Consider the following 14,887-nt stretch of genomic DNA (forward strand, 5'->3'; position numbering starts at 1 on the left):
CGTGTAATCCGGATAGATACTACTATCTCGGCCTCGAAGCATCGTGCAACCCTATCCAACTCGTGCTGTGCTATTGTCAATGCTAAAGTGATGGTGTGGTTCTCCCGGCGCTTGTATCCAAATCTTGCGGCAAGAAATCCCCCGCCGTCCGCTCGACCTTACGCCCCTCCTGGAGGTGGTCCAAGTCATGGGCCTCGACTGTCTTCACGACCAAATGGGCCGAGTCTCGCTCTTCAACCACAATACCGCCGCCACGTGCTTTGGCCATCAGTTCTTCGGGGGCCTTTGTTCGCTGGCCCGTCTCCTTGTTCCATACCCATCCCTCTTTCATCCACATCCAAGTCAGGTATGCTCGGAGCTCCTTGTCGAACGGGACGACTCGTTTCCATTCGGGCTCGAAAGTTGCAGTTGCAGTTGTAGTTGCGGTTGCGGTTCCTGTTCCGGGCGATGGCGATGATGATGCTGCACCTTCTTCTTCATTTTCCTCTGCACCCCGCTCTTTGGCCAAACTATGTCCCTCTCCTTCCACATTCCGCTTGTCCGCTACTCCCCTCAACTCGTCGCGGCAGAAGATGCGCCAGCTGTCGTGAGAATATGGGCCTAGACCAGGCAAATGAGAAATCTCCCATGCAACGCGCGTGTCCTGGTCATCGAGCACCTCGTCATCCCTCACATCCCTACCATCGCCTTTATTCGGGTAATGGAGCTTCCTATACCGTTTCCCGCGCTCTGGTGGGTTGTTGACCCACGTTTTCGCCATGGCAACGCATTTCTTCGCTCGCTGGTTTTGAAACCCGAGCCCGTAGATGATCGAAGTGATCTCGCTGGTGTCTGCCCTGGCGAGATCCGATGGCGTAGGGAACCTCGACATCAACTGGTAGAAGACCGGCATGGCGCGCTCGCCTGGGGTCTTGTTCAAGAAGATCGTCGCAATGAGTAAGCGGAACGGATCGTGGGCGAGGCGTTCCTGCATTAAACCGAAGGTGGCGTGGGACAGGGGCGGGAAGGGCAATGTCGACAAGAATGTCGGCCTGTGTTTGTGTGGGTGTGGAAAGTAAGGCGATTTGGTCGGCCGACGTTGGCCTTTTCGGCTTTTGGTCGTGACATCTATCCCTTGTATTGTGGAGAGGGATGGTGACTCTGATGGGGATGATCGTGGCTCTTCTGGCGAGAACGGGTCCGGCCCAATATCGTCAGGGACATCAGTAAGGCTGGAATCGGAGGAGAGGTCGTCGAAGTTCAGTCCGTGATAAATGCGTGGACGAGGACCGGGGCGAGCTGGCGTGACTGGCGGCGTGGCTAGAGTCGGTGCCCCTTGGTCTTGATCAGCATCATGCCGCTGGTCCGGTTGGGTTCTCTTTACTTTCGCAGTATTCGGTTGCTTTTGAGCCCTTCGACTTCTCTTTGGAGGCACCGGAGAACCGGCCCCATCCAAATCGCTTTCCGCTACGAAGTGCCTCGAAACATAGGTGATTGTCCGGCGGGGTTTTGTCGACGTCTTCTTCGCCTTTGCCGTCCCAATCGCCGACTGAGCGGATTGGTTTTCTGGAGAAGCCTCATCGTCGGCGATCATGCCCGAGTCATTGGTTGGGATGATGGGCAGCTCTGCATCGGAGGAGGATGAAAGGGCCGGAGAGAGCAAGACACGAGTGTCGTGCGTGTTCTGCGCCTGTTGCTCACTGGCAGGACATGGTGAGGTCATCTCCGTCTAGGCACCGGTGGCACGGCGCCTGCGTCGACCGCGTCGAAGAATACTGTACGAAGAAAAGCCTGGAATTACCTTATATCTGACATGCACTGGCAACAGACTGACATGCTTGCAGAATGATGAGGGAGGTATCATTCTCCGCGAAGTCTTTGTCACCTTCACATTGCACTGAGAAATGCTTTACGCGACCAGTGGTGCCTTAAGGGCCCCTGGTGAGACCAGTAACTACGCGCTTCTGCCTGCCTCGACACCCGTAACATTTCTTCTCATCCCTGCCACGGCAATGCAGCTTGATCTATTAGCACCAGCATGAGTGATACCATTGCACGTCCGTACACTCGGATTCCACCATCCACCATGCACTGTCTCTGTTCATCGAGCTTGGGAAGAGTCCGGGAGGTAGATAGCCAATCACATCGGTTCTCAGGGCAAGCGAGGGAGCATTGTTCCGGAGACGCGCGCGCGATTTTTGTTCCACGGCCACAGATGCAACATTTTCCTCCTTGGGATACCGTTGGCACCGAAACTCAAATGGCGCACAGCTGACATCGTCAGAATGGAGGTAGTCACTGCAAAGGTCGCAGATGCACTTTGTCGCTGAATAGTCCACGAGCTCTTGCGAAACACCGTCCGAAGTCGATCACCGAACAAGCCCATCCTCACGAGTCCTACGAGCCTTACGAGCTCTCCAAGCTTTTTCTCAGGAAGCATGGGAGAACAGGATGAACAAGCACTGTATGCGGCCAGATCTGTCACTGTTCGTCGCAAGCCTGTACCTGCACCTCCACCGCCGCAGTATCCCGTGAAGAAATCAAGCCTGGTGGACCGATGGAAGAGTCTCTCACGCCGGACTCGGATCATCGTACTCGCTGTCGTCCTCGCCATTGTCGCTTTGATTGTTGGCCTCGCGGCCGGCCTCTCGACTCGAAAGAGGACGCAAAACCTCCCCTTGCCATCCGGACATGGCGGCCCTTACACCGGCGATTTGACCTACTACGAACCGGCTCTCGGGGCATGTGGTGTAACGTCTACCAACAAGGATAAGATTGTGGCAATATCGCACATCGTGTTCGATACAGCGAGCACCGGCAGTGATCCAAACAGCAACCCTCTGTGTGGGAAGAAGATCAGAGCACGCCTAGATAACAAGAGTGTGGATCTGACGGTGGTGGACAGATGCACTGGTTGTCAACCAAAGGACATCGATGTCACCGTCAACACCTTTGCTACGCTGGCTGATGTCGACCTTGGGAGGGTACTGGTCGAATGGAATTGGTTGGAAAATATACCTGCCGGGGCGGAGGATTGACGCTTTGTCACGACTAAACGCTGGAGACTGCTTGCTGTTACTCTACCGATATACGCGCCTGACACTCAGCTTGTCTCTCACGGTGAATACTCACCGTTGTTGCCTTCGTACAAAACGGCATTGCCCCCGGACGCAGTGGAGCAGCTCCTGTCATTGTAGTCGAGTGGAGTTAGACGCCGTTGAAGCGGACATGCGCGGTGCATTGGAATATGTCTATCTCGCCAGCTCTCCCGGATCGCCGACTCCTTTCTGTCTTTCCATCCTTGAGGCACACTTTCACACATTGTTGACTGGAACGCCGTCATCGGAGAAGAAACGATATTAGTCATGTCGATTGTAGCATTGGCAGAAGGGCAACAGTACGTTGGTTTCTACTCTCAGCGCCGATGTTGTTCTGACGATTTTCAAGGTCGAGCGTTAGCCTCGACATCCTCCACGATGTTGCTGCCAAAAACAATATGAAGATCTCGGTTAAGGAAGATGAAGAAGCTTTCCTCCTAGTCCTCCAATCCGCCGACGTGACGATGTCTAGTGTCCACGACCTTCCTGACTACATTGATCCGCGACTTGAGCCAGTCTCTACGATAGGAGGGAGACAATACTGGAAATCCAAAAGCAACAGTCACAATGCATGGAGTCACCAGGCATCTCTTGTGGCGGAAAAGCCACTTTCAGATGTCCTTAAAGGCCGTCAAATTGTAATGAAGGATAATATGTCGGTGGGCGGGTTGCCGCACACCTGTGGAACCTTTCCTCAGCTTGTATCAAAGGATGGGAAGTATCCCATTGCGACCATTGATGCAACTGTGACACGACGTCTCTTGGAAGCAGGGGCCACAATAGTTGGAACTTCGACTTGCGAGAATTACTCTTTGACGCCCATGTCCTATACATCTGCGAATGGACCAGTTCATAATCCATGGCTACGCGACCACAATACCGGAGGTAGCACTAGCGGAGGAGCCTGTCTCCTTGCTCTCGGCAACGCCCGGGCTGCTGGTGTTCCAGATTTGGACGAAGCTGGTCAAGACGTCGACCTTGTTATGGGCGGCGACCAAGCGGGAAGTATCCGCCTTCCATCCTCGTATTGTGGTGTTTATGGTCTGAAGCCAACACACGGCCTAATCCCTTATACTGGAATCGCGGGACTTCATCCCATGATCGACTATACTGGCCCGATGGCGCGGAAGTTGGAAGACATAGCCGCCTTGCTTACAGTGGTTGCTGGCTATGATGGACTCGATCCAAGAATGACTCCCGAGTCTCCACTCCGACAAAATGTTCTTGACTATGCGAAGGAACTTTCCACGGCGTCGGATCCTGGTAAAGGTCTAAAGGTCGGCATCATCAAAGAGTCTCTTACTTCAGGTGGAACTCAAGCGGAAGTTGCAGAGGTTGTGAAATCCGCAGCATTCAAGCATTTTGGAGCAAGCGGAGCGACAGTATCCGAAGTCTCAGTTCCATTTCATCTCCTCGGACCGGCTATCTGGACCGCAGCTACAAGGTCTCATCTCGCGGGGTTGGCCATCGGCGGAAGAATTCCTGATGTGCTAAGCCACAACATCCCCCACCTGAACTTGAGGTGGCCACCAGACCAGGAGATGTATGATCTCCTGTCGGTCTCTAATCCCGCGGTGATCAACATCATCTTCTGTGAGACTTTCTTGAAGGAGAAGTTCGGCCCTGAGGTTCAAGCCAAGGCTCACCGGCATGTGCTAGAACTGAGGGCGGCGTACGACAAGGCTTTGGAGGAGTACGATGTTCTCATCACGCCTACTGCCCCGACCGTTGCCCTGCCACATCCTGATCTGCGGCCTGCAGCAGAAGGTGGGAGCACCGTCATGGACAAGATCAAGTTGGCGGTGGGCGCAACAAACAACACTGCACCATTCAATACTTCTGGTCATCCGGCACTCAATGTTCCTTGTGGTTGGGCGAGTTCACGGACTGGCAAGGGGATGCTTCCTGTGGGAATGCAAGTCATCGGCAAGAGGTGGGATGATATCGGTGTGCTGAAAGCAGCCAAGGCTTTCGAGCTTGGAGGAGGGGGTCTAGGGCCATGGCCAGGCCAGAAGCAGTCATAGCCACCTGTCGCCAGACCGGAGGACGGGCAGGTGTGGTTTGCTGGCGTGTTCGCGCTAGAAGAGGACTATCCAGGGCCTCTGTCTTCCCGATCTTCCGAGCTGCAATCGTGATGAGCCCTCGATTGTCAGGGAAGTCAGCAATATCACATTTGTGGAATGGAGAATCAAAAAAGGCCTCGCCTAGGTTGAAAAAGTCTGCTTGGGTACCGATGGAAATGAAAGATTTGAGACAGGCAACACGCGGGCTACGGACTCGTCACAGCATGACAACCGGGACGTGGGCACTCGCCCACATCCGTCCAGCTTTCTCGGTGGGACTCTGAGAGACAGTTCTGCTACAACGCCGTTGGGGTTTGGTTGTGGACATAGATACCTAGCTCAGAACTACATATCCAGAAAAAAGTCGACATGGTGGGAGAAAGACGAGTCAGTATAGCCATTGGCAAATCCAGTCGACTTGCATGTTCCCTTCGTTTCTCTGGTCAATCGGTCCTTGCTTCCCAGTCGGCCTGCTCGATCATACCATGCTATGCTTCGGCCTGAGCAGCCCGGGCCATTGGCATGACTGATTCTGAGTTTTTCCCGTACTTAGGCTTTGGTCTGCTCGTCTCTTCTGGTTGAACACGTTCGATGAAACGGTGCGTCGACTTCATCCCGAGACCTCCGCAACCGCCTTGACCATCTATAACTGGCGGCCAAATCGTAGAGATATTACTCTGCGGACAATCCCACCACCCTCCTCCTGTGACCTTTAAATCTGAGATGACACGGGCACCCTCCACCATTGCATCTCACCATCCAGCTGCTCTTGGCGAGCACAGTTGAATTCACTGCACACGTCAGGTACGTGCCTTGGTCTTTATTGCAGGGTAATAAGTAGGAATTGCAGAATATCTTCCAACAATCCCAGAGAACGGTGGCCTAGCGGTCAGTGCAGCATCAATTTGATAGCCTGCCTCTGCTAACCCATACGTACTGGATTGAGGGGGGTGTTGAGATTATCTCATCCAAACCTTCCTTCAGCAACCTGACATCCTCTCTTCTTGAGAGTTCGAGTCCTAATGCCTTCAAGCTAGACCTTATAAAAAAGGGTCTATCTGGTAAGGCTGTGATTTGAACCCTCGGGACATGAGGTGCAGGTGTTGAAGTGAAGGGAGATATCTCAACACCCCCTGCCCGAAAGAAAAAAAAAACCAAAACCAAAAAACAGGATTCAGTTCCAGTTTCACTCTCCTTCCAGTCTCCCAGCAATGGGAACTGGAAGGAGAGTGTTTTTGTCAGTATCTCCGGATGAGAAGAGGAGGTTTTTTTTAATCTTTTATAGCTATGACTTGGAACGACGTGTTCTTGTCATCTTTTTGGAAGACATAGCGTACCAAGGCACCTTGGAGAGCCTCCTGGATACACCATGGTGCCGTAGGTATACTTACTTACTCATAACGTTCTCGGCGTCCTGGTCATCTCGCAGAACATTTCCAAGGCTGCTCTCCCGCTCAAGCTCGACGCTGCCTCCAGCTGCATATGCCGTGAAGAGCCCAGAAGACTGGCCTGATGGATTGACCAGCCCAAGGGGATATGTTCTGAAAAGAACGCTGCTTTCAATGCCATGGCTGCTGTCTCCCGTGGCTTAGATTCTCCACCACGAGGTACGGCGTTTTATTCGGTACACACTGACTTGCAGAACGGCTTTCCCTGTGGCCAGGAGGGACTATGAGTTGCTATCTGTGCCCAAGCGTGCTGGACCTGCCGTCGCCACCCGAATCTTTGGCGCCGTTCAAACGTGGTCCTCGATTGGCGAGCTATATCGAAGGCGGCAAAGAGGTAGAACGGCGGTTGACGTGGCACACTGTGAGATGTAGTTGAATCAAGACCTCGGAAGCAGCAGTGCTTGTTGTGTGGGGGGAAGTTGGGCAGCGCGGGCGGAGACAAGCATTATTGACCAAGGATGGAGTACGAGTATGGAGACTGGTCAGTAGCGGGCACTCGGCATAGAAGACCACATTATACAGAGTACGGACCATGTACGGAATACAGTGCGCGCAATCGTCTTTCGAGGTTGTATGAGGTTCGATCCTTCTAGTGGTGTTGTCATAAATAAACCCCAGCATATCTTGACTCCTTTGGCGAGGTCTTTTGTTAGATCCTCAGCCAATGGCAGGCGCCTGAAGCCCCAGCAAATTCCCTGCCACCTGAAAAAAACCCCAGACTGCGCCTCGACGACCAACGACATCATACCAGTTGAAGCCACCGCCCACCACCACGGCCAGCAAACCGCCCACAAGCGTGACACGACACCTGATCTCCCGACAAATCTCTTCCTCTTTACCGCGTGTCTCGTACTCTCATGGAGCCATGCCGTTGTATCGCTTTCTAGTCCCCTGAACGATCGCCAATTCCTGTGACTTGGTGTACTCTGCGTCCACCTAAGCGCCGTGGTACCTTGCCGCGCCTTCCACCGCCCGACCACCGCACCAAATGATACCTACGAGTTAAGCGCTTGACTAGATAGATCTCAAGGTCGCATCATGCAACCTCCCGACCACCATGCCTTTCAAAGTTCGAGATAGCAGTGTCGAGCGACGGCGGGAAAAAAAGGAGACGGCCAGGCTAGAAAAGCCAGAAAGAGACCGGAAAGACAGAGATCGGGACCGAGACAAGGACAGACAAGACAGACAAGACAGACACCGATCCCATCGCAAACTCTCGACCAAGGACAAGACAAACTCTAGAACATCGCTGTCTCCCGCGGACAACAAGAGACGATCTTCCATGCCTGGGAAAATTGAGGATGGTCCCCTCACCAAATCCGACTCCAAGTCTAGTCTACCATATCCATCCTTCTCCAAGGAGCACAGCCGTGAAGCGGTGAGTGTTACCTCCCGGCCGGTCTTGAACGTGTATACACCACCTGCAACAGATGTGAACGCATCAAAGGATAGGCTGTCGACCTCAAAATCGACCTCCGCAGCGTCCAACCGGGCTCCTCCCAGCCCCCCTCTGACCGATCAGAACTCCGGGTCTGGGAAATGGAGGTCCAACGCCGGCAAGCCCGTGTCCGTTGAAACAATACCGGAAGAGAAGGTCTCAAGTAACGGTAGAGACCCAAAGAGCAAGGCCAGCTTGCGGCCACACTCTTCGAAGTCCAATGGTCATCTGCGCAGTACATCGGAACTGGGAGCAGACGGCTTATCAGCAAGGAAACATCGAGATACAGCAGGCTCGCCGCTTAAAGTGGTGACAGCAAATCATGCTGCTATTCCCATACGGTCAGTCAGTCAACCGATCAGGATCGAGTCGCCAGCCACGACAACAAGCGCTTCCGAGTCCGTCACGAATATAAGTTCGGAAGCAACCTCTATAGCTCCAGAGCAACCGAGCATCCAGCGACCAGGATCGAAAGTCCCTCCCGCGGCAGTATTTCCTGATGTACAACCTCACGGCGGCCCAGATGTTCGGCGCCGCTCTCGCGGTGTCACACCACTGGAAGTGTTTGACGATGGAGAATCATCAATATTATCTGCAACCCCAGGCGGTGTCTCGGCCACTCCAGGACCTCCGCCTCCCCCGCCAGCTCCCGCCCTTGTCGCGGTCCCCAAGGTCGACTATTTGCTGCAGCATGGCGGGTTGAGCCAGACCATCCCGAAAAACCTGTTGTTGGCGGGCAAGCCAATGGCGATCCAACAGGCCCAATCTGCAAGCCAACCACCCGTTGTAGTTGCACACCTCTTTGAGCCTTATACTGCGCTCCTAGACGACTATGAGAAAGTGATGTCCAAGAACGGCTCCATTGCTGTCGCAACAGGCTATCGATCTGTGGCACGGCGACTGCTCGAGCGGCTCGAGGCGGTCTTTGCGCGGGACATATCCTCCGAAGCCTGCCAATGTCCGATGTGTGAATACGACGGCACGCATGATGTGCGGAGTGTGAGCTGGGGCGAAGTTCTGGAGCTGGTGTCTGGACGCAAAAGCCTTCCCCCATGGCCTCCATTTGCATTCACACAGTCTCCCGTTGGACTGGGCATATCTCTCGAGCTGCATGTGCCGATGCAAAAGCTCGACATCGACGTGCCAGAGGAATATCGAGAGCACTATATTCGGCAGTCGCGCAAGACAAAACAAAGCGTCGACAAATGGCTGAACCGGCAAAGTGACTGTCCTAGCTCTCCACCTGAAGAGGTCGACGACGAGACACTTGCTTTCGCCATCCTCACGCATCTACCGGCTGAGCACAGGCCTGTGTTCAAAGACCTGTTGGGTATTGTAGACCGGCCGGTCGAACCTCCTCGAAGAGCTCCAACTCCAGAAGTACAAACTCAGAATGACACCGCGCCTCGCCTACCACGGCCTACGCCAACACCCACTCCTGCTCCGCGGACCCGGCCCGAGCATATTGCTACGGCTTCCCAAGCCATTCAACGACTGTATCGACTGCCTACGACGCCGCGAGATTCCGAGACTGCTCTGTTCCTCCTCAACAACCCGACGTTGCACAATGCACTGGCAACTCTGGCCGCGATATCCAACGATGAATGGGACATACTGACCTCAGGTCGCTTTGATGGATTTTTGCGTAGTGGAGCCGAGGAAGTACCTTTGTCGATGCCTGAGATGGGTACTCCTTCTAGAGGTCCTACCCCGTATCGACCGCCAACGAGAGGCGTGACGCCAGGCTACGTTGGTGGATCTGCGTCTATCTCAAACGGCAACGGATACGGATCGCAGCAAGGAAGTTACAGCTACGCGTCTTATCCAAGTACAACAGCACAGTACGGGGCCCCGATTGCGTTTGACGAAGAAACCGAACTTGCAACTTTGGCCGAGGTCGAGCGCGAAATTTATGCCGGCATGGAGGCGCTCGAGGATGCGTTTGAGGCGTTGCACGTCAAAGCAGAAACGGTCCGTCGGGATTTACGCGAACGAGCTGCCGGTCTGGCTGCCACTGCACAACGTCGGAGAGGCAATTTGGGTGGAGGCATCGAGGTACGCATGGACACCCCGGCGAGTGGCATTCATCCGACGTTTGCCGACGGTGGCGTCTATGGCAATGGCAATGGCCACGTTCCTGGAAGCGGGAAACCTTGGGATGCAGAAACAGATGATGGATTGGGCGAGTGGGATGGATACAGTGAAATCGAACCTGACGATTCGGCGAGTAACATCTCGAGTGCGAGGAGACGGCGGCCGAAACGGAGGAATGAGCGACGGACTCCGGCACTGATCGAGGAGGAAGATGAAGATGAAGATGTCGTTAGTGAAGCGACGGGGAGCCCAAGGAAGCGATGAAGGGGAGATTGGAGAAGCCAACGTGGTGGCTGTCATGCCCGCGGTAGTAGTGGTGTTTGAGTGCATGTCGATAGACCGGCCATGGAATGAGTACTAGTAGGATCTAGTATCTCAGGCCCTTGGCATGGTGGAGAAGCGATTGCGATGGCGGCACGAGGAAAGGAATGAAGTCACGATACTTAGCAAACAGAACAGAACTTGGATCCATCAAGCCAGGTCCCAGAAGAGGATCAGGATCAGGATCAGCAGCAGGATCAGAGCCAGACGGGAAGCGCGTATGGTCTCTGCAGTTCTTCTACACATACAGCACCAGGCTGACTTCCGTGACTTGACCCTGTCTTATCTAACCGACGACCACTCTAAAGTTATCTACACACGATCGCTGGTAGCTCGTCTAGAGATTATATTGTTTATTAGTCCAGTTAGAGGTAGCCTATGAATACAAGTACAGCCAGCGAAGCTCTCTATCACGCTCTTCCTCCATGGCCTGGACGCTTGCTAATATTAAATTGCTCACCGTTCCTCTCGTTTGGAAGGGTTACCGTAGTTGGAGCACAATCAGCCCTGACGCCCCGCCTCCGTCCACTCACGCGACACCGATGCCAACACCAACGGGTGACAGTGGGAAGTGTCGCCGTTGCTACCATTCATTATACATGAGGCCCCAGATTGGTTTAGGCTGCTTGGTTCACGTTACGGAGTGTCCGTATCTTGCCAGGTCTCGCTTCACAGTTCTGATTTGAGCGTAAGCGTCGGAAGATGGAGCGAGAGCCTATGTTCGCGTCCAACCCCTGAGCATTGATTCGAAGACAAGAGCTTCGATACGAGTTCGAGAAACTTTGTATCGCCACCCCCAAGGTATCATCCATGCCTAGTGGTGGGCAGCCTTAGGCGATCAACCCCTGCCACCGAACCACCACCGGCTCCGTCAACGGGGCTTGTCCTCCTTCTATTGGCTCTCCAACAATCGTGCACCTGTAGGTTCGTATCCCGCGCCTCATACAGGTCAGAAGGCTCACGCCACAATCCACTAATGAACCCGCCAATACGACATCCTTATCTTTGACAATTCCTGTGCAGCGACACCAATCCCGGAAACAGTTCCACAGGCCAATCGCAGTGTACACTGACTCTGTAAGATGGTAAGGTAGGCAGCGCAGCTCTCAGGGCTCGAGGGATCCGTGCGGCGAATCGCTTGGAGTTGGAAATGGACGGGCATTTCACTCGGTGAGGGGTGACTGCGATGGGCTGTAGACTGCGCGTGCCAGCGTCGGTGATCATGACGAACAGACGAATTTGGATCTGCGCTGAACAGCCTCATTATGGTAGACATCGGTATCGCGGTGCTGATAAGATCTGGTGAAGCTCTGATGACGAGGGGAGCGCCACATCGGTCAGGCGCAGGCAGTTGGACTGCTTCTGTGGTTTGGCCACCCTACACTGGCATCTCGGCAAGGCCTAGTCGGGTTTCGCCCAGATGAGCCTGCGCCGGCACGATGTCACCTCAACTGTAGATCGCGCATCTTCACGGTGCTTGTGGTGCTTGCAATGCATGCGAACCTTGGGGCTTTAAAGCCCGGGGTGACCGCGGCCGTCACTCCTCCTTCTACCCTTCCCACCCTCACATTCCTCTCTCCCGTCTGTGGTAAAGATGAGTCTCAAGAACGAACCCAACACGCTGGGCGAGAAGCATCCCCACGATGTTCCCGCCTATGACAACGACAAGCTCGGGGAGCATTCCTCCGGCCAGCAATTCGGCCACGATCCAGAGGATGGTGCTGTCGTGGCAGGTACACAGAACGTGCTCCATCAGGATCTAAAGGGCAGACACATGCAAATGATTGCCATGTAAGTTGAATACCTGATCCCGAGTCCGCAAGTGTACACACATACTGATCGACGCCCTCGCTCTCAGTGGTGGTGCAATCGGTGCTGGTCTGTTCGTTGGTTCTGGCGGTGCTTTCCAGACGGGTGGCCCGGCTTCTGTGCTTCTTGGGTTCTTGATTATCGGTTCGTCACACTCTGCAGGAACTGCGATGCGATAGCTAACCCGTGTTTAGGTATCATGGTGTATGTTTCTTGCCTCTCGGAAGACCTGAGACGTTGGCCTCAGCTGACATGATCATTCAGTTACCTCATGATGCAGGCCCTCGCCGAATTGTCCGTCATGTATCCGGTCAATGGTGCCTTCACCATGTACATCTGCCGTTTCGTCGATCCCTCGCTGGGGTTTGCTTGCGCCTGGGAGTACGCCATCAGTTGGCTGACCGTCCTTCCCTTTGAAATCTCGGCTGCCTGCAACATCATCCACTACTGGCCCGGATCGGAGGGTATCAACAACAGTGCTTGGATCGTCCCGCTGCTGGTCGCTTTGGTTGCCATTCAGTTCTTCGGTGTGAGGGGATATGGCGAGGCAAGTTCACCGGACGTCTTCAGGAGAAGGGAATGATCTAATAATTGAACAACAGGTCGAGTTCGTCCTCAGTATAATCAAGATTCTCGCCTGCACGGGTTTCATCATCCTTGGAATAGTAATCAACTGTGGTGGGGTTTCAACCGACCCCAGAGGCTACATTGGTGCGGCATACTGGTAAGGAGTTTACAACTGCTACCTATCGAGTGGCTCTCAGTGAGGCTGATGGTTCGAAACAGGCATTCACCTTATACCGCATTCCTCAATGGCTTCCACGGCTTCTGCAGCGTCTTCGTCACCGCGGCGTTCGCCTACACTGGCACTGAGCTAACCGGACTGGCTGCTGCGGAAACGGCCAACCCAAGAAAGGAGATTCCGAAGGCCTCGAGACAGGTCATCTTCCGTATCGGTTTCTTCTATGTGGTCAACCTTTTCATCGTTGGTTTGATCGTACCGGAGAACAGTCCCTTGTATACTGGCGAAGGTTCCTCATCGCGTCACTCACCTTTTGTCATTGCAATTCAGCTTGCTGGCATAAAGGCCCTCCCATCGATTTTCAATGCTGTCATCTTGATCGCTGTCATGAGTGTCGCAAACTCGTGCACTTTTGGTTCGACTCGAACCATTCAGGCTCTCGCTGCAAATGGTGCGTAGTCCATACCATGACTTTGATTCTTTCCGACGCTAACCTCATACACAGGCATGGCCCCCAAATTCCTGGCCTTCATTGACAAGAAGGGCCGTCCTATATACGTGGTCATTCTCCAGCTTCTCTTCGGGTGCCTGGCATTCATCAATTTGGCTAAAAATGGCGGCACCATCTTCAACTGGCTCTTGTCATTGTCGGGTCTTTCCATCCTCTTCATTTACGGCTCTATCGCTCTAGCTCATATTCGCTTCCGCAAGGCCTGGTACGTAACAGATTGCAACCCCAGTTCTACCCCGCTCCTCGTCCTCGGTGACTAACCACCTACAGGCTTGCCAACGGTCATTCCTTGGATGAGCTTCCCTTCCGGGCCGCTTTCGGCGTCTGGGGCTCGTGGGTGTGCTTGTTCATCAACGTCATTAGCCTTATCGCCCAGTTCTACGTCGCACTGTATCCAGTCGGCGGCCCCTACCTGGATGCCGACACCTTTTTCCAACTCTACCTCGCCGGTCCTCTGCTCATCTTCCTATACGTGTGTTGGAAGGTCTACAGCTGGAAGTACCGGCCATCCGACCGCCCATGGTTCATCAGAACGAGGGACATTGATATCTACACGGGCATGAGAGAGGAACAACGGCCCATCAGTGGCCCAGGTATCCCAGAGGAGGTGAGGCGCGCCAGCATCGTTGAGTTGTACGGTGAAAAGAAGAAGAAGGGTATCAAGCATTATGTTCTGTATCCCATCAAAAACCTCTTTTAAACCGTCAAGAGTTGGGGGCGATCATCCTGTGTGTCTACGAGACAGCGATCTGTGGTCGCTGTGAACGGATACAAGCGATGGAAGATGGAGGATGGATGGAACTTGGAGGTTGTGTGGACATGCAGTTGTGATGGAGTAGTTAGAGGCACCACGGGACTAGAACTGAACAATGGAGACTGTGGACTACTTCTCTAGCATTGCTGTTGATGTACGGATACTCTGTATCTATTATAACTTATACCAGTGAGTTGCAATTACTACCTAAGCCCTAAGCCTTAGGGCCTTGTGAGCACGATGTCCCAAGAGTCTTTACCTACGAAGTAGGTCTAGTAGTACGAGTAGGTAAGACTGGGTCGGCCAGCACTTGCGGAGTACGGATACTGTGTACACTATCTACGGAGTACGAGTACTCTGAAGTCTAGGTACGGTACCACCTAGATGCCTACTACTAGGTAAGGAATAGGTGACTACCTAAGGTATGGAGAACTACGGTAGGTGAGGCAGGTAGGTACCTTAGGTCAGGTATACAAGGGAAGGCTCAGGCCAAGGCGTACGGCATAAGGCCAAAGCTTATAAGGTCTAAGGCCAAAGCTCCTAAGGCCCTTAGGCTTAGGGCATACCTTAGGTACGTAGTAGGTGGGTAGAGCTCCTAAGGTTTAGGCTTAGGTTTAGGCTTAGGGCCTT

The 14,887-nt window shown here is 53.7% G+C and overlaps 5 protein-coding genes across 5 annotated transcripts; 4 read left to right on the plus strand and 1 right to left on the minus strand.

The window, feature by feature from the left end:
- Nucleotides 1–82: 82 nt before the first annotated feature.
- On the minus strand, nt 83–1,702 carry A1O3_08647 (uncharacterized protein; the record flags this gene model as incomplete). The annotated part of the gene is made up of 1 exon (XM_007738744.1): nt 83–1,702. The coding sequence occupies one exon, from the start codon at nt 1,700–1,702 to the stop codon at nt 83–85; it is 1,620 nt and encodes a 539-aa protein (XP_007736934.1).
- A 715-nt stretch (nt 1,703–2,417) lies between these two features.
- A1O3_08648 (uncharacterized protein) lies at nt 2,418–3,017 on the plus strand (the record flags this gene model as incomplete). The annotated part of the gene is made up of 1 exon (XM_007738745.1): nt 2,418–3,017. The coding sequence occupies one exon, from the start codon at nt 2,418–2,420 to the stop codon at nt 3,015–3,017; it is 600 nt and encodes a 199-aa protein (XP_007736935.1).
- Nucleotides 3,018–3,344: 327 nt separating this feature from the next.
- A1O3_08649 (uncharacterized protein) lies at nt 3,345–5,101 on the plus strand (the record flags this gene model as incomplete). Its single annotated transcript, XM_007738746.1, has 2 exons — nt 3,345–3,376; nt 3,427–5,101. 2 exons carry the CDS (start codon nt 3,345–3,347, stop codon nt 5,099–5,101), a joined length of 1,707 nt encoding a protein of 568 aa, XP_007736936.1.
- A 2,544-nt stretch (nt 5,102–7,645) lies between these two features.
- A1O3_08650 (uncharacterized protein) lies at nt 7,646–10,384 on the plus strand (the record flags this gene model as incomplete). Its single annotated transcript, XM_007738747.1, has 1 exon — nt 7,646–10,384. One exon carries the CDS (start codon nt 7,646–7,648, stop codon nt 10,382–10,384), a length of 2,739 nt encoding a protein of 912 aa, XP_007736937.1.
- A 1,651-nt stretch (nt 10,385–12,035) lies between these two features.
- On the plus strand, nt 12,036–14,203 carry A1O3_08651 (uncharacterized protein; the record flags this gene model as incomplete). The annotated part of the gene is made up of 7 exons (XM_007738748.1): nt 12,036–12,232; nt 12,300–12,398; nt 12,515–12,812; nt 12,853–12,974; nt 13,037–13,443; nt 13,498–13,708; nt 13,774–14,203. 7 exons carry the CDS (start codon nt 12,036–12,038, stop codon nt 14,201–14,203), a joined length of 1,764 nt encoding a protein of 587 aa, XP_007736938.1.
- Between the last annotated feature and the right edge of the window lie 684 nt (nt 14,204–14,887).

Source organism: Capronia epimyces (genome assembly GCF_000585565.1).
Source record: "Capronia epimyces CBS 606.96 chromosome Unknown aczIQ-supercont1.8, whole genome shotgun sequence".
Classification (NCBI taxonomy): Eukaryota; Fungi; Ascomycota; class Eurotiomycetes; order Chaetothyriales; family Herpotrichiellaceae; genus Capronia; species Capronia epimyces.